The sequence below is a fragment of the Telopea speciosissima genome, chromosome 10 (assembly GCF_018873765.1).
Source record: "Telopea speciosissima isolate NSW1024214 ecotype Mountain lineage chromosome 10, Tspe_v1, whole genome shotgun sequence".
In the NCBI taxonomy this organism is placed as follows: Eukaryota; Viridiplantae; Streptophyta; class Magnoliopsida; order Proteales; family Proteaceae; genus Telopea; species Telopea speciosissima.
The window spans coordinates 14,096,154-14,115,108 of NC_057925.1; the positions used below are offsets into that span (position 1 = coordinate 14,096,154).

An 18,955-nucleotide genomic window follows, 5' to 3' on the forward strand; every position below is an offset into this window, starting at 1 on the left:
TCCATGAAGCTCCCAACAAGTTTCCCTATTATACCTCGGTTTGCCACAATAGTCGCACCTATCCCTGTCATCCCCATGGTTTGACCCTTGGCCTCTTCCTCCACCATGCCAACCTCTCTGCGAGCTAGAGGCAAGAGAAAATCTCTCAAGGGATGGTGCAGTTTCCATGGCCACTCTTCTAGTTTCTTCACTTTGCAAATAGCCACAAATTTCATGTAAAGATGGAAGGGGAGATCGGCCCAAGATTTGCACCCGTATTGGTTCATATTTTGGGTTCAGCCCACTAAGAAGAATCAAGACACATTCCTTGTCAAATGTTTCGTAGACCTTCGCCTCATCCTCGGGATTGGACAGTTGGAGGTCCCTATAGAGGTCATACTCTTCAGTCTTCCCAGAGACCAACAACTGTGTTATACTACTTGGAAATAGTCTTGTCCCCTCTAATTATTGTGATAATCCTCTAGAGGAGTTGGTAGACCTTAGCTGAGTCACCCCCTCAGTCAAAAGACTTAGCAACACTATCGCAAATATCTTTGGCTGTCTCCTTCCGCATAAACCTCCTAGTCTCCTACCAATATAAGGCTTCATAGAAAAAATAACCAGGTCATAATAGTTTAGTTCTCCATCTCCCATTTCTTATATGTTGGATCACTTGAATAAGGAACCTTGATGCTACTAGTAACGTAACCTAACTTCCTCCAGATCCACAAAGATAGCTTCACAGAGTGAGCCCAATTCAGATTGTTAGTATTGTCCAACCTAACAATGGATATTTGGGTATTTGGATTTTCAAAGGCAATCAGACTGGAGTTGGCACTACTCAAACCACGAGCTGAGGCTTCCATAGGTCCACTGACCTCCGACACTTGTGAGAACACACTTGGGAATATGGTTGGAAACCCACACCAGATGAGGAGTTCACCCTCTACCCAGACACTCCTTCCCAGTACTTACAAAATAATTCCAGCAAGCAAATAATTCACAAAACTTGAAGAAACTTCCATCAAATGTACATTTCAGGGTGTGGGTTCATCCCATCACAACTCAAGCCTCTAATAGCATAATTCACTAATAAATAGCACTAGTTTGCCTTAACCTCAACACTCAAGATGAAAAAACAGCCAAAGAACCAGAAGCTGGCGGTACTGTAGGTTACAAAGAAATGAGTTGCAAGCCAAGGACATACCACCTTTGCAACCGAGGCTTTGGGGGTTTGATAGATAGCCATTGGGCGACTCCAATGGGCGAGTCCGGATCATCTCCTGGTACCAGGAGAATAACTACTCTCCTGCAACGCTGGAGAGATGACATGTGGCACTGGAGAAACCGAATACCGGCTCTTCCTCCCTCATTAATTTTAATAATTTTTTATTCAATCATACCCTTCTCTCTCCGACTCTCCAGCGTTTCGTTTTTTTTTTCTTTTTCTTCCTCCTTTTTCTTCTGCTTTTTCCGATCTCCACCACTGCCGCCACGACCGCCACCACCACCACCACCTGCCCCTAAGCCCGCTGCTGCAACCATCCCCTTAGTCCCACACCTTATTCCCAGTTCCCAGTTCTTCCTCCCACTCCACCCCCTCTTCTTCCTCCCAAAGCATGTACCACTGCAATCCCGCCCCCACCCTTTATACTTTCCTCGTTTTCAAAGTTTTTCCTCTCATCTCCCTCCCTCGCTGAACACATCTCCTCACCTTAGGATCCTGTTGCAGAAACTAGAATTCTGATATGGGCTTCTTTTGATAAAGAAATTTATGCCTAAAGATTTTAAGCTCTATTCCCAGATTAGGTTAGTTGAAGATCTAAATTTTAGATCCATGGCTGTTTCTGGATGGGTTGATTTAGAATCAAAGAGAAAATTGCAAGTTAAGAAGAAGAGGAAGAAGGATTGAAAGGGGAGAGCAGATGGGAAAAAATACAAAGTCACGAGCACCGAATCCATTTTCTTTCTCTGTGAAATTCAAAATCAAAGAAAGGGCAAAACCCATTTGATGGAAAATCGATGAGTTCTCTTTTGATGGAAATGGATTATTTCCTTTATGCCAAGGCTCTTTTCCTATTTGCCTTGTCTTCCATTGTGGGCTACCAACCTTAAGCCTTAATTCCATTGGAAGAAAAATCTATAATTTCAGGGGATGAAGACTGTAAGTAGATGAATAGTAAGTTTTGTAAAACAGTTTCATGAACAGAGGGCATGGCTTGGCAGGGGGTGGGGTCGGGACAGGGGAGGGAGGGTTGTTGGGCGGCAATTGCATCGGTCGGCGATTGCTGTGGGAGGGGTTTGCAAGGGGTGTATGGTTTTGAGCTGGTGGTGATGGATGGGAGTCCTTGGCAAGAGCGAGAACAAGAAGACGAAGAAGAATTAAAAAAAAAAATAGGTGGGTCCCACTCTTTTGTTAAGAAGTAAAATACTTATTTCTTAAGTATTAATGGGTCTCACTTAATTGTGATTTTTTTTTAAAAAAAAAAATAAAGGTTTAGAAGGAAGCAGTTGCCGGTCTTACCTCTGCCACGTGTCGATTTTCCAACATTGCAGGAGAGCTGTTACTCTCCTTGGCCCAGGAGATGATCCGGACTCCCAATGGGCCTGGCCCCAGTAGCAAATGATCCTTGATGAAGATAAAAGGGCCTGGAAGTACAGAGCTGGGCAGTCACCCCAGTTCTGTTTTTCTTTTTCTTTAAGACTCCATCAATGTCTTCCAGTTTATGGGTGAACAACATATACAACTCTTCTTACATGGAGCAGCCTTTGTTGGAGCCCTCTACTCTTCTAGGGTTCCAAACAAGAGGCACAATGGAGAGATAGGTTGCTAGTTGACTCTCAAACCTTGCTCTGATACCAAGTTCAAGGTGATAACAGTGATCAAAAGGAAGTAAGATAGGAAAAGAGAGGAAGCAGAAGAGATGTGCGGAATGCTTGGGGAGAGAATCAATTTCTCTCCCCCATATTTACTAACTTGCTTATAACATATGGAATTACATCAATACACCCACACTTAACATAAGAGAACCTAGGGAAGTAAAAAAGGTAAAAATACAAGCTAATAACAAGGTACCTTAAATACCCTTATTATATGAACTCTAACAGAAAACCCCGCTTCCCTTCATACAATAGCGTTGATATTGAGTCATAAGAAACTAAGAGAAATTATACACAAAAAAAGTTTAATTCACCAAAAAGAAACTAGATGAAGGATGATCAGGAAAACTAAAAAAGAATCATATAAAATGGATAGATAAATAAGAAACACCAAAAATGTTGCATAAAATGCTTCCAATGAATCCTACTTCAAACACAACACAATTATTTCGATATAACCACATACACATTGCTACACTGCTATAGATACACAAGGCCCAAAAATGGTTTGCATAAATCACATTCTTTTTAGGACTAAGAAATGGGTGTGACAAAATGCTTATGTATTAGAGGAAAACTTATCAATATCCAGAATGTAAAAAAAATGAGTATCAAATAAAAATACTGAATTTTCACCATTAGCTCCCCTCGAACACCAGCTTCTTCGAAAGCTTCCCGTACCGCCGCTTCTTCAACAGTCTCATCATTCTCCCATCCTCCCTGAAAGGAGATAACATTAAAGTCATGAACTGAAGCAAGGCCTTACACACTCACAAAGATTAAATAACTTATTCTCTGTTTTGTAATTCATTAAAAATGAATGTCACATGGAATAGGGTAATGATAAGAGGGGGGGGAAAAAAGAATATAATTCTTTGCATTGTGTTCATTTAAGGGCTCATGCATACTTTTAAGAAAATGAAGGTAATCTGCAGTAATAAAAGCATTTAAGTACCTTCGTACACAAGAATATTTGTACCCACATTTGGCTCTCAGGATTGTGACAATGGCATATAAAAATGGGGAAAAATAAACTGTGAATTTATTAACAAAAGAAAAGCAACAAATTGAGTCCAGTAGATCATAAATACATTTTCTCTCTTCTCTTTTTTTTCCCCTGATACTCCACGATTTATTCATATAGTTATTATACTAGCTGATACAGTATATTTCCCAAATAAGGGTTTTGCTAGCTCACTGAAACGATTGTGAAGCCACCAAACTAGTTTATTTGGATGCATCACATTGGATATTGCCATATTGGGAACAAGGTTTGAAACTCGGGTCTCGGAGCCATCTCGGCCCAGCAAAAAACCGAGTTGGGCCGAAATCTCGCCGAGATCTCGGCGAGTTTGTGCATTTTTTTTTTCCCGACTCGGAAGCCCATCTCAGTGGGAACACAATGGCATTATTAGATTTTGCAAAAACAAAGTCCAAATAGGAGTTTCAGTTAGTGAGAAAGCAGGACAGACACTTACTTATTCTAGAAAACCAGGACAGACACAGGACAAACAGTCTTATTTATGCCTAATATCATTTAAGTATTACTTAAGATATTATTCATAAATAAGCAAATACCCCCCTATTTGAATCCAATAAAAATAGTTAAAAAATCAAATTCCAAAAAGAAAAAAAGTCAACCCCCCAGTTCAAGAACAAAAACTGGATTTTCGACGGTAGGTGCAATTTTCAACTTTCTAATACGGGGGTTTTTCTCAAATCTAAAAATTCCATAAATCTTAATATGGTAAAACATTGCTAAAAACCAAAAGTGCGATAAAATATTCATTTGTTTTGATGTCCAAAAATATATTTTCATTCAGAGCGATTTTGACAGCATTCGCGCACACCGAATTAAGTTTGACCGGTAAATAACTCCTTCAATATAAATTAGATTTAAGCAATCTTGGACTTGTTGGAAAGCTTTCAAAACATAGCTTTCCAACAAGTCCAAGATTGCTAAAATCTGCGCGAATGCTGTCAAAATCGCTCTGAATGAAAATAATTTTTTAGACATCAAAACAAATGAATATTTTACCGCACTATTGGTTTTTAGCAATGTTTTACCATAATAAGATTTATGGAATTTTTAGATTTGAGAAAAACCCCAACATTAGAAAGTTGAAAATTACACCTATCGCCGAAAATCCAGTTTTTGTTCTTGAACTGGGGGGGTTGACTTTTTTTCCTTTTGGAATTTGATTTTTTAACTATTTTTATTGGATTCAAATGGGGGGTATTTGCTTATTTATGAATAATATCTTAAGTAAATGCAATACAAAAGCATTTACTTAAATGATATTAGGCATAAATAAGTGTCAGTCTTCTCTGTCTTGGTTCTTGGTATAGATAGGTGTCTGTATACCAAGAATTTCCAGCAAGATCTCGAGATCTGGCACTCATATAAAGGACCTAGATGGGCATTTTCCTATGTCAAACTGAGATCTCGGAGAGATATTGACATTTTAAGTTTCGTAGGCCATCTCGACTCAAGAAATTGGAAAACCGAGAATCTCGGCGAGATCTCGCGAGATTTCGGACTATGAGGGAATTGAAAACCTCATAAAATAGGGGAATAAAAAATAAATATTTTACCTGACATGTGACTGGGTTGTGTCACACAATATGTGGGGTTAACATTTTCACACCAATAAACTGATCAGTTATATTTAATTCATCATAAGGATAATAATTAGCAGTGTTGTGATTTTTGCAATGAAATTAATGATAGGTATAGTTGAAACTCATTTCTTTGTAAATATTATCGATGTGAAACCCAGCACAGACCAGGACAAGAGAACTAGTTCCATCCTAGGTGGTGTCTAAAGCTAAGCATTGGTCCTAACCATGGTACCAGCTTTGGTCAAAACAACGGAAATCTCGCAAAATATTCGGTTTCAACCTTGGTTGAACAAAATTGCATGCAATGTTTCAACCGAAACTTTCAAGTTTCAATCGAAATTTCTTATCATTTTGGTATTTCAGTTTCGTAGCACCAAAACAGTTACATCCATTTGATTTAAATACCGGTTGAAATGGGTTTCTATTTTGACCCATTTCAACATATTTTGACCGAAACCTACGAATTCAACTCCAACCCCTTCATTTGAGTTTTTTGGCCATTCCACTTGCAAATCTTGGTGGAAAAAAGTGTTGGAGGCTTCTACAACACATCTACAACAAAGATCTGGTGCATTTGAACTATATTTCTTGAAGATTCACAATTTGAAGTATACCCTTTTAATGCAAAAGTCGACCTTGAACCAGGGAAACCAGCGGGAGATCGATTGCAGCCAGGATAAACACGATAAAGAACAAATTAAATAACTAAAACTCTCTTTTTATTGTTGTTTTCTATTACATATGAATGGAGAACAAAAAGGATAAGAAGACAGGAGAAGAAGATAAAGAAGAGAAGATAGAAGATAAGGGAGGTAGGGGAATGGCTCTCTCAGCCTGGGTCTCTCACCCACAGCTATCCCAACTGTTGAAACATGGAATTTCTCCCATAACCATGGCAACAAGGCCTGAAAATTCTTTTCTCCAAATCTGTTCCTTCCTTACAATAGGGAAACTATTAATAGCTTAGGCAAGCTTACAAAATAGAAGGTAGAAAATAGAAACTGAAAATAGAAAGTATGAAATAGAAACTACTAAACCTAGCAACTAGAGACAATGAAAATTTATTGAAAATAGAAACTAACTAGAATTAGAAACTACTAAGGCTTTATATATCAGCCTTCTAAAACAAAAGGAAGGACACTAAAATAGAAACTAAATAAATTAGAAAGTCTTCTAGAAGTCTTCAAAGTTGCATTCAATCTCCACCAACTAGTCCATATCTTCTCCCAAATCACTTTTCATGTGAACAGTAACTCAGGTAGTGTTCATGTGAACAGCAACTTTTTTTTGTCTTGGTCTCTTGTCTTCTTCATGCTTCTCTCTGGGCCGGGGCTGCCTTAGGTGATGCTCCATTGAACCAACAAAACTTGCCACATCATCAAACCAGGCTGCCTCTCACAGCGGCCGATTCCACAACCTTGCTGGGCTGGTTTTGGGGCTTGTTCCTGTGGGTACATATGGACTTGTGATCTACATCAGCTCTCCCCATCTTGGAAAAAACTCGCCCTTGAGTTTGGTAGAGATGCTGAATCTTACTTGCATGATGAATCTTCAAGTAGAATGCAACAACCGTCGATCTGGAGCCACCTCTCCTTGGCTCTGATACTAAATAATTCAAAAAATCAAACTCGAACTAGGGAAACCAGCGGGAGATCGATTGCAGCCAGGATCAATATGATAAGGAACAAATTAAATAACTAAAACTCTTTTTTATTGTTGTTAACTCGGGTACTATTCATGTGAATAGCAACCTTTTTTTTTCTGTCTTGGTTCTTATCTTCTTCATGCTTTTCTCTGGGCTGGGACTGCCTTAGGTGATGCTCCATCGAACCAACAAAAACTTGCCACATCATCAGACCAGGCAGCCTCTCACAGTAGTAGAATCTACAACCTTGCTGGGCTGGTTTTGGGGCTTGTTCCTGTGGGTACATGTGGACTTGTGATCTACATCACCTTTTCCCCTACAGTTAATTTTTGTAAAAAATAGTATAAATATGTAGTGGCTAGGCTTCAATTTTTTATATGCTAAATATCATAAACCGATCTACAACATCATAGAGTCGGTTTTAATTCTCTGTTTTTTATTTTTATTTTTTTAATTGTCTGGTTTAAATTTGATTTTCTTACAATAAGGATCAATACTTATTGGTTGACTGTGGAGTTATAGTTGTAACAATAAGGATCAATACTTATTGGTTGACTGTGGAGTTTAGCACATCAATGATATATCAGAACTACATTACTAACTCACTCCACTGCCCCTAGGGAACATCTGCTGTGTCACTACCAATTGAGTAGGATTTTCAGAGTTCTCTGTCTGACTCTTTTAAGTGATATTATTTCAATTGGGATTCAGATATTCCGCCTCTTTAGTAATTAATGTCTTGTTTGCTACAGAGATCAATTTTGGTCCCCTGACCAAATTTCTACCATAAAACCCCAGCCAGAATCATAATTTATGGTTAACCTGTAGAACAAATTACAATTTCAGATACTAGTTATTAATTGTGACATGTCAATGTTGTTTCTTTAATTCAGGTCCAGTTTGAGTTGCTGAATGATACTACAATTCCAAACCTGAGATCATGAGGTGGAACTATACATATACCTTTTGAGTTTGGCATGCAATAACTCTATTCCAGTTAAAGTTGAAGAACTCAATCCAAGAGCTGAGATTATTTCTTGTTATTTTACCATTTTCTTTTGGAGAATTCAGCCCATGAACTGAGATTCTTTTTTGCCTTTTTACTAATTTTTTTTCCAACATTATCCCAAGCCTTAGAAACAATGTTCAGCAATTCTCTTCTCCTAGGCTGAATATGATTCCTAGGACTGTTATGAATTGGCCGTATGGCCATTATAAATAAAAGCAAACCGTGGGGCTCCTTTTTACCTCACTGTTTTAGAAAATTCTGCTCAAGCTGCTCTGCAACTTTGTTCTCTCCCTTGGAGATTTTCTTGTGTTTGATCAAGGCTGGTGGGATTGGTGTTTGATGACTTTGATCCAATCAACACCTTGCGGTGTGAAGCCCGGGTGGTTCTCTTCAAATTCTACTTTCAAGTTTCAGTCAAAGATTCGATTTTTATTCAAGTTCCTCCATCAACAAGCTGCTGCCAATAACTTTCTGCCATTACAAGTAAGTCTGAAACATTCCCCATCCCCCAATTCTTCTTCTAATCCTCTACAACCCCACCCTAGCTTTCCCCCTTTTTTATTTTCAATTTCCCAGCAACCATAATTCTGTCCAGGCCTAACTCACCATCAGAACTTCACCAAACTGCAGCCATAACACACACTCAACCCCCACTACTGCCCATTCCCACCATTAAAACCCTAATTCCCTCCATCTCAAACCAAACCCCAGAAACCCTAAAACCTGCACAGCTCAATTCCTCCATCAATAAATTCACCAAATTTAGACCACAACACCCCTGCCTAGCCCCTACACTCGATCCACACTTCTGCCACCTTTCATCCATCCAAACCCTAGATTCTCCATCTCCATACTAACCCAAAACCCTAATTTGCCCACAGACCAAACCAGCCAACAGTTTTACCCCAATTTTGGATCGAATATCCCTCTGCCCTAGAGGAAAACTTGACCCAAAGGATTTCCCCATACATCCAGTCTAAACACTAGATTCCCTCACATTACACTTTCCAAAAACCCGAAACCCGTAAACCTAACATGCTGCTATTCTAGTTTACACAATTCCGCTCATCAAAACATCTCAGGACCTTCACTGATAGACTCCCCTACACCTGCCTAGCATAACCAACACCTCAAACCCTAACCCTAACCCTAATTTTGACCTAATCGGATCACCAGTTCATATCAGATCCTGGTTTACTGGCTCCTAGTTGGTCTCCTACCAATCTAGGACTACATTACTCCCTGGGAATGAAACTTAAGGCAACATAAACATCAATAATGACTTCTTAGGCTTTTTATTTTTTCAAACCTGAGCCAGCTGATGTAGATGAAAGCTCCATGTGAAGCCACCGGAACAAGGCCCCAAAACCAGCCCAGTGTAGGATTCAACTGCTGTGGGAGACAGCCTGGTCTGCTTATGTGGCGAGTTTTTGTTGGTTCAATGGAGCATCTCATAAGGCAGCCCAGTCCAGATTGCATGGGGATTATAATTTCCAATTTCCAGAATTGGATAAAGTATCCGCCAGCAGTTTAATAGAGTATATTTCCCAGATTTGGTGAGGCCCATAGCCAGCTGTATGGAGGATGGTTTGAAGGCTGGTTGTGTGGAGATTTTTATCTCAAGAGATAATTTGGGAACTCAGTTTGTATTTGCATGGGGAACTTAGTACTCAGTTTTAGTTTCTATTTTTAGATTAGATTAGTTTCTAAATTCTAGGATTCTTTATTTTGCCAACTAATGGGTTTGGATTTATTTGTAGTTAATTTCTAATTATGACAAAGTCTAGGAGTTTCTTTTCCACGCTAGAAAGAATTGTTTTTTATGTAATAGGTAGTTTCTATTTTTAGGATTCTTTATTTGTTAGTTGATTAGATTGCTATTAGGATTTTATTTTATTTCTAGACGACTTTGGTTGTGATCAATTACTATTTAAATAAAGAACAAAGCTGAATACAGCCCACAGTCGAGTTGAAAAAAAAATGAGCTTGGTTAAACCAATTAATGGCTGTGAGAGGCCATGGGTGAGAGGCCATGGGTGAGTGGGATACTCGATCCAAGGAATAGGTTCAATCCGTTCAACAACACAAAAAACTGTCGGTTCCAATGCGTTCCTTTATTGTCCAAGTACTGTTTCCAACCTTGTAAAAAAGTGATTTGGTTAAAAAAAAAACACAAAAAATGAGGTTTCTCCCTCTTCTCTGTTAAAACTTATTAAACGAACGTTTGAAACTATGCTTTTAATATAAAAGCACAGAAACTTTTCGACCGAAATATCAAACTGAACTGAAACACTGACATTTCTAGGTATCGCATGCCATTTTGTTTCGACATCTATCCAAACCGAATACTTCATGGAATCCCGAACTATGCATATATCAGGTTATGAGATCTCGTTGTTTGCTGAATATCTCTGTCCATTGGAAGCCACATTTTCTTTTTCTTTTTCTTTTTTGTTCTTTGAGGGATGTCTAAAGATAAATGATACTAAATAAAGGAAAAAGCAGGTAGATAAGGTATACAGAAGAAAACAGACATAGAGGAAGGAGACAAAAATACCCTTGTACAGAGAGCTCCAGAGACATCCAGCTATGGAACAGGTTTACGAAGAGGAACTATGATCACTAGAGATTTATCAAGGAATCCACATAAGGTGGAGCCCAAAATATAAAATCCTTTTTTAGGAGGATATATGATTTGTAAAGAAGCAACCCTAAAACATATTCATAATTTAGCTATACTCAAAAAGGCAAATTTATAGGGTGATATATAGTACTCTTCCAATGACTGTCAGAGGTAATAGATACCGAAAGTAAACAGGCCATTTATCAGATCTTAGTCAGTAAGGAAAAAAACTAAGAAAATAAACTGTGATAGAAGTAATTAAGTAAAGACTATAACAGCAAGTCAGCAACTATACCATTAAATTGGTGAACAAAGGTCAAAGTTCAAAAGAGTGACGCCTCTTATTTTCGTACTTCTTTTTTTTTTTCCCGGATGCGAGCAAATCAAGGAGTAAAAATATTTGTAAACCTACTACAAACTGAGACTGTAATCCAAAAACTAATTGTCATTCATTAGCAAATTTCAAGTAGCACCAAACACGAAATAATAATCAGAAGTTTTAAAAACATAACCATTTGCCAGAGCTATTGCATATCTCTTGGTTTACAACTCCACCATACAAAATAATCAACTGCTATGAGATGCGATACGTCAATAAGAATATAATAAAAAATTTTACATCATTATACCTTTGGAAACAAAAGACCTGGTCCACTAGTTGAGTTGATCATAAGCACCTCAACAATCTTCTCAGATTCGGCATCACTACTATCAGAATCTCTACACCTAAACGGAATACACCTGAAGAAAACCTCACATATTAGAAAGGTTTCAAAAAAGTTAGCTCAATCTAACATATATAAGAAGGTGAAAACAATAGCTCATAGCTTCATAGTGATGGAGCTTTACTGGACAATTACTTAATATAATATGCTTGTCAAAATCTTCCCATCAGTGGCCCATTCACAATAACAGTATAAAGCCACCTTAGGAAAACGTAAAAAAATAAATGTTCATCAGAAAAGTTCCACCCCAAAATTAACAAAATTAATGGTCATTAAACAATTTTTTACCTTGTACAATAAAAAAATGTGACCTCGTAAACTATCATAAAGAAAAGATTGATTGGAATAAAAACAGAAAAAGGTATATTAAGAAAGATGCTATTTTCCAGGGTTAATGAATCATGCATGAAAGATTTTTTTTTTTACTGAAAAGATGATTATGAATTAAACATTACAAAGCTCCTTATAGTAAAGATTGATCAACCATCTCAAACTCTCGATATTAAATCATCCACAAAATGTGGTAACTAGCACAGATGGAATCACATAACTTGGTTTTTCTTCCCTTAAAGAGATTGACTGGTTACTTAACTTGGGTGCTACAAAGGGACATGGTTACACAGTTCATCAGATAAAGATTTCTTTTGTTTCTCACATAATCCCTCTTCCACTAGAATCCAATATGAGAAACCTTAGTTCCCCTTTAATCTTATCTATTTATTGTCAAAAATATTTTTTCAATTTAAAGAACTGTTAACCCACATTACCATGTTTTCTAACTTTTTTGCTTCTCTAGTTGAAAAAAAAAATTTGGTAAAAATACATTTAATTTAATAAGCTCTCTTCTTGAAAATTCAAAATGGCTCAAAATACATTCAATTTAATAAGCTCATACATTGCCATCTAAACATAGTGATCTTCAATGAGTTTACTAACTTTATTTGCAGGGTCCCTTATTTAGTTGGTAGTTGAGAAATACTATAAAACAGGACAACCAAAGGCTCGTGTTTCTTTTGAAAAAAAATTTCTCAAGAGAAGTGCTTTTCACTGCAGATTTTGTCTGCTTTGATGCTTTAGCTACGGTTACTCAATTTTTTTGTGCAGATGTTTGCTGGTTTGGACATTTAGATTAGACTGCCATGTTGGTCTGCTCTCTCCTAGCTAATAAGATAATCCCCTAAAAGGACTCAAATCTCAAGCTATCCCTAAAAGGAGCGATAGATAATTGAGCAGGCACAAACCAGCATGGAAGAAAAATAGGAGAGTTCATCCTGCTACAAACTATCCCTTAGTCCTTACCACTCCAAACATTTCCAAATTACCTTGATACATGTCATTTCTAGAGAGACTCAAGATATCAACATGGTTCAACACAGGATCATCATGGACATTGCTGGAAAGAATAATGTCACCCACAACTGAAGATGTAAAATCTTCCCTCACTTGACACCCTCAGACAGCCATAGACCAAACCTTATGGGGCTCGTTCTATTAACAAACTCTACCGCTGACATAATTCACTATCTTTGAGAGAAAACGCTGCGAGATGAGAAATGTTAATATGCTCAAGGGAGAGAGTGGAGAAGATGGTAGCATTATGTCAACCTCCGCTAGAGGGATTTGCTAAACTCAATCTGGACAGATGAGCATCAAAGAACTTAGACCCAAGGTATAAAGCATTGGTATCGAGTAGCATATGGAAGCTGAATTTAAGAGACGTCATGGAGATGTATCGAAGAGACGCTGGAAACGCTAAAGATATGCATAGATACATGCAAAAGTACTGTTTTTACTTTTAAGCATAAAACAAGATAAAAACAATAAATAATGATATCTCATCACTAAAGCATGTTGTTACAAGTCAAGAAGATTCAAATTCATTCCGGATTATTTTTTTATTCAAATCCTCAATGACAAGTACAATATCAAGCCTATTACTAGGTAAGAAGTAATAAGAAGCATACTAAGCATGCAAGTATAGACATTCTAAACATATTATTGATAATTTGGGTAAATTTTTCCTACACGGTCCTCTTAGGAAGCTTTACTTAAATGGCCCTAAATATCGAACACTAGGAAAATGGGGCCAAGTTTATGCAGATAGGTACACACCTATGCGGCTATGCCCCCTGCTCACATATAATAACTCAACTCAACCTTATCCCAACTTTATGGGTCGGCTACATAAATCCTTTTTCTCCAATCAACTCTATTCAAAGCCAAACTTGTTACTAATCCTAAGCTATAAATGTCTTTCCTCACCACTTCTCCTCATGCCATTTAAGCCTACATCTAGCTCTTTCAGCTCCTTCAATCTAAATCAAATCACTATACACACACACACACACACACATATCAAAGATAAAATTCAGGCCCAGAGCACCTGAATCTTTTTTTTATAAACACCAGTATCGAGATGTCCTTATTGCCTACTCACTTAGCGACCTTAGAGGGTAAGCTTTCTATGTGGATAGGACGTATCAACACCTTTTGCATCTTTTAAAGGATTCATAGTTGTGTTGGGTCCTGAGGGTTTGAAGGAGAAGATCAAAACCTAAATGTGCCAAGGGTTGATCATCGAAGCCAAGGCAATAACGAATGAAGGAATTTGAGCATTGATGTAGCTAATAGCCACCTTCATAGTCGATTCATTAGGGTCGTTACCTTCTAGAACTTATGTAGAGAGTCCTGCCAAATGTAGAGCCCTTCTATTTGTTGTAAGATTTCAGATCTCAAAGCCACAAATCCAGCCACTATGTCGAATCTCGTTTTCAAATGTGGAGGTAGGAGCCAGTTACAGATCCAGAGCGAGCCGTTGCTTCAATAGACCCACAGCTGATTCCGGTGATTCGGTTGATGAAGCGGCCTTTGAAGAAATACATGGTTGAGTCAGTCAAAGAAGCAAAAGCAGGAGCAAAGGTATAGACATCAGTCAATCCAGCAGCAGATGTTGTAGTCAAAGAAGCAGTCACATTGACTAAGAAGGGGCAGTAGATTCTGTCGATTCAGCAGAAGTAGATCTAGAACCAGACGGGGGCGTTGCACAAATCCAAACCAGCCCCCGCCCAATCAAGTATCAGTATCAATCAGCAAGCGTGGTTGGTAAAAGAACTACTTATAAAAAACGTCTGCAAGTAGGTGTATTCTGAGAGCTACACAAGCTCTTTTGGCGGAAAAGCTGATATTGCATGACATCTACTAGCTAACCTTCACATATAATAAGAGGGGCCTACAATAGATCATGGCGAGAGGAAAGGGTGAAAGTCGTATCAATCCATCCTTGCTTGGCGGTACTTATACCCATAGTTCAAAATCTCGCGAAATCTCGATCGAGATTTCGAGAATTTCGACCCCCTCGAAACGAAATGACCCCTCGAATCAAAAAAATACTAAATTTCGATCGAAATTCTCGAGATTTCGAGATATTTCGAGATTTTTTCAAAATCTCACGAGATTTTGAAAATCTCGAGAAAATGCTTTATATAAAATACCATGTTTCGATAGTCTCGGTCGAAATTTCGACCGAGACTGAGAAACAGAGCATTTTTCCTCTTTTGCTTGGTTTTTGAAGGTTTTTGCTTATTTCTTCTTCAATCTTCCACTTCCCACTTGAATCCTTGCCACATCTACGCCGGAATCACTTGGAGAACAAACTTCTTAACACATCTGTGAAGCCTTTCCACTATTTCAAGTAAAACCATATTCTCAAAATTGATTTTTTTTAGGGAAATGCTTGATCAACATGTTTGTTTGTGATGAAATAAATATATGTCAGACACCGGAAGCCGATCTGGTGGAGATGGTGGTGGCGGTCCTGGTGGAGATGGTGATGATGGAGGTGATGATGAAGGTAATGATGGACGTGATGATGATGGTGATGGTGGTCAAGCATATGAGGGAACTCGAGTCCCGTTTGTGGTACAAGAGCAGCAAGAGGCAATCCGTGCCCCCACCGGCCCCACACCAGCTACACGGCCCACATTGTCCACCTCGACCTACTCGAGAAAGCAGCGTGGCCAGTCCCGTCCTGGTGGTCGTGGTAGTGGTACTAGTAGGCAAGCGAGCTTATGGACATTGATGCCCTATCCGGCTCTGTTGGTGGACCGAGTATTGGCGATAGAGACAGAGACCGAGTGGGCATTTCCGTGCCCCATCTTTTCATGTAGACAAGCAGTCCATCTCAAGACAATCGAGCATGGTTCATCTCATTCACATCCATGTGGCGAAGGGCATTCTGGGCAGTACCCTTGGGGGCAGCAGCCTATATCTTCTCCATCCATTCCCAGTTTTGAGTATGACTCCCACTCACAAGGATATAGTGGATCGTCTTTTGTGCATGACTTCTTTTCCTACACTGGCTACCCAACCCACCAGCCGCAGCCGTACAACCCGTACATGCTCCCAGAGCCGTCATATGACTCATATCATAGTGGATCAGTGGGTAGTACTTCACAGTTTGGTGACCTATATCCTAGGATAGATTACCTTCAGCATGTTGATGATGCTGTTTACATGGCCACTGTGGATGACTACACTCGCTTCTTCTCCCAGACTATGATGTGGCATGCATTTGTCCTACAGTCGGAGAGCAATACACATCGGCTCCAGCGGACCATGAGTGGGATTGATCCTGGACGGCGGAGTAGTTATTATTAGCAAATTTGTAAACATTTGAGATGAATGATGACTAGTTGACTACTTGACTTGTAGCCTTGTAGGGGACAATTGGGGATATTGACATATTGTGATTTGGAATGTTTGATATCATCTTCTTAAATCTTAACTCTTAAGTTGTTATTTGTTAACTTGTTATTGACTTGATGTCTTATGTACTTAATATTATAATTTATGACTTAACTTATGAGTCATTATATTTCCAACTTAGTTCCAAGTCAATTTACTTGTTTAATGTACAATGTGTATTGTAAATGTGTAATTAACTAAGTTATACACTTATACATTAGGGTTCGACCGTACGTTGCCAATCAATGGTGCACATCCAAAACACCATTTTGGGTGACTATTTTTACAATTTGAACATTTAAATGTGTTTATATAGCCTAAAATAGGGTTTCCATGAAGTTTCAGGCCTTAACTTGGCCTAAAACCCACCGAAATGACCTATCGAAACATACCAGAAAAAATACAATATTTTGACCGAAATATCCGAAATTTCGAATATTTCGGATATTTCGGTCAGCTCGAAATACCAAAACGAAACGAGTTCTCGAACTATGCTTATACCTAAGGTTCAAAATCTCGCGAAATTTCGGCGATATTTCGCCAAATTTCGTATATCTCGAGCTGTCCGAGATACGATACCAATCCGAAATGGAAAAATACCATATTTCGACGATATCTCATGAGATATTGACGAAATATCGTGGACTCACGATATATCGCGAGATATTGAAAAAGTCACTAAGAGTGTCACGTGCAATATTTCAAATATTTCAGAAATTTCGGTCATCTCGTTTCGGAAATTTCGGAAATCTCGGTCATTTTGGCATTTTACACCCACAGAAAAATACCATATTTCGACGAAATCTAGGAAATTTTGGTCAAACCGAAACACCGAAACGAAACGAGATTTAGTACCATGCTTAATGTAGTCCTAGAATAGGTGATAATCCTACTAGGAGCCAATTGGAATCAAGCTTTGGTCAAACCTGCTGTTTATGGCTGATTTGGGGCTATTTTAGGGCAAAATTAGGGTTGAGGATGGGAATTTGGGAATGGGGTTTATAGGGTTTTAATCTGCAGGTTTAGAGGGTCATTATGGTATAAAAATATCTGAATTTGGACAGGTTTTAAATTTCTGCAGAATTAGGATTAGGTTGTTTTAGAGTTAGGAGAAACAGCCAGAAAATTAGGGTTTTAATGGGATCTAGGGGCTGGGACTAAGGTCGAGTTTTCTAAATAGGGAGGGGCAAGTTCGATCCAAATTGGGGAGGGTTTTGATGGTCAGAAATACTGAATCTGGAAATTTAGGGTTTTGATGATTAATGGAAATTCACAGAAATTAGAGTTAAGGTGGGGATCTGGACCAGGAGTTAAGATCGAATATTCAGATGTGTGGGAGGGAGGTTCGAGTGGAAAAATGTTTGGATTTGAATGGCTGGAAGTATGAGATCAGGATTCTAGGGTTTGGGGTTTCAATAGGGTTTTATAGAACTAGGGTTTTATGAATCAAAACAGAAAATAAAAGAGGAATTGATTGGGGAAGGAGAAGGAAGGTTAAAACAGAAATTAAATCTCAACTCACCTTAGGATTCCACCGACAGTAAATTGAGGGATGAAGGATGAAATCACCTTCGAAGAGAGACCCTCCTAGCCGTCGCGGCGTAAGGAGTCGCAGGATTCCACCCACCCTTCCACCTTGATGTACCCACAAGGATACAAACACTCTTGAAGAGCAAGGAGCAGCAGCAGCAATCAGCCAGCAGCAGAACACAGGGTTTTTTTTTCAAATTTCAATTGTGGGGGAGCCTCCCACAATCTCTTATATTTATAATAAGGCCATAGGCCAATTCCTACTACAAATTAAATACCTCTCCTTCACAAAAACGTGGAAGGGAGAGATTTAAATCTAATTAATTACTTAAAACAGTGTAATGACTTAACTACCCCTACTAACTTAAAAATAAAAGAATCTAACTTAGAACAATTAACTTAAGTGAAGATTCCATACTAGCCAATAGGATATAAGAACCTATTAGCCAATAGGAACATTTCACTTAAATTAGACCCATTGAACCAATTGGATGCAACCAAATCTAAACCGGTTCAATCTAAAAACATAAAAATAACTAAGTATTGGGCTAATCCCGTATGCAACCTAAGTACCCCTAGTTTAGGCTCATTAAAGTGGCATATTACATAAAAAAACCCTTGGGAACAAAGGCCCAACATGGATATAACCCAACCCTAGGCCTATTTCTAAAGAAATAAGCCCTATTTGATGACCATTCTGCATCAATGCTTATACCTCAATCATTTATTCAAATGTTTCTGAGGAATTCAACCAACCAGGAACAATTGAATCACTGAAACTGAAGTGCTCATGGACGCCCATAGAGTCAAAGGCAGGGCTCGTTGTAAGTCTTGTTTTGTTCCTCGGTTGAAAAGAGATTTCTTGTGCAATCGGAGAAGCACTTTGATAAACAAATTTGATCTTGACCAACTCAATTAAGGTATTAGTCTTTGTTCTATTAGAAAACAAAGATCACATATTTTCCACTTCATTCAAATAAGAGTTGTACACTTGTACCCGAACGGATGGATGGCTTATTCCCGATCTTGCAACTGCGAAATCAGACTAGCTATTGAAAGTTAAGCCACTCAATTGTGGATTGAAAGGTACTCCCAAGTTAGATGTTCAAAGCTGGCTCTCCCTTATAGTTTATGGTGGCTTATGCACTCCATTCACTATTTTTTATTGGCTCATACATCGTTGCTTTGTGTATGTAAGC

At 38.5% G+C, this 18,955-nt stretch overlaps 1 protein-coding gene across 2 annotated transcripts in view; it reads right to left on the reverse strand.

Annotated features, from left to right (window-relative positions):
- LOC122643070 (nudix hydrolase 16, mitochondrial-like) overlaps positions 1–18,955 on the reverse strand; it is a 64,237-nt gene that overhangs the window by 43,210 nt on the left and 2,072 nt on the right. For both annotated transcript variants that reach the window (XM_043836705.1, XM_043836706.1), the window contains exons 2-3: positions 11,388–11,499; positions 3,496–3,579 (exon numbers count right to left, since the gene is read on the reverse strand). In XM_043836705.1, the coding sequence (XP_043692640.1) occupies positions 3,496–3,579; positions 11,388–11,499 (196 nt within the window). The remainder of the gene's footprint in view (positions 1–3,495; positions 3,580–11,387; positions 11,500–18,955) is intronic.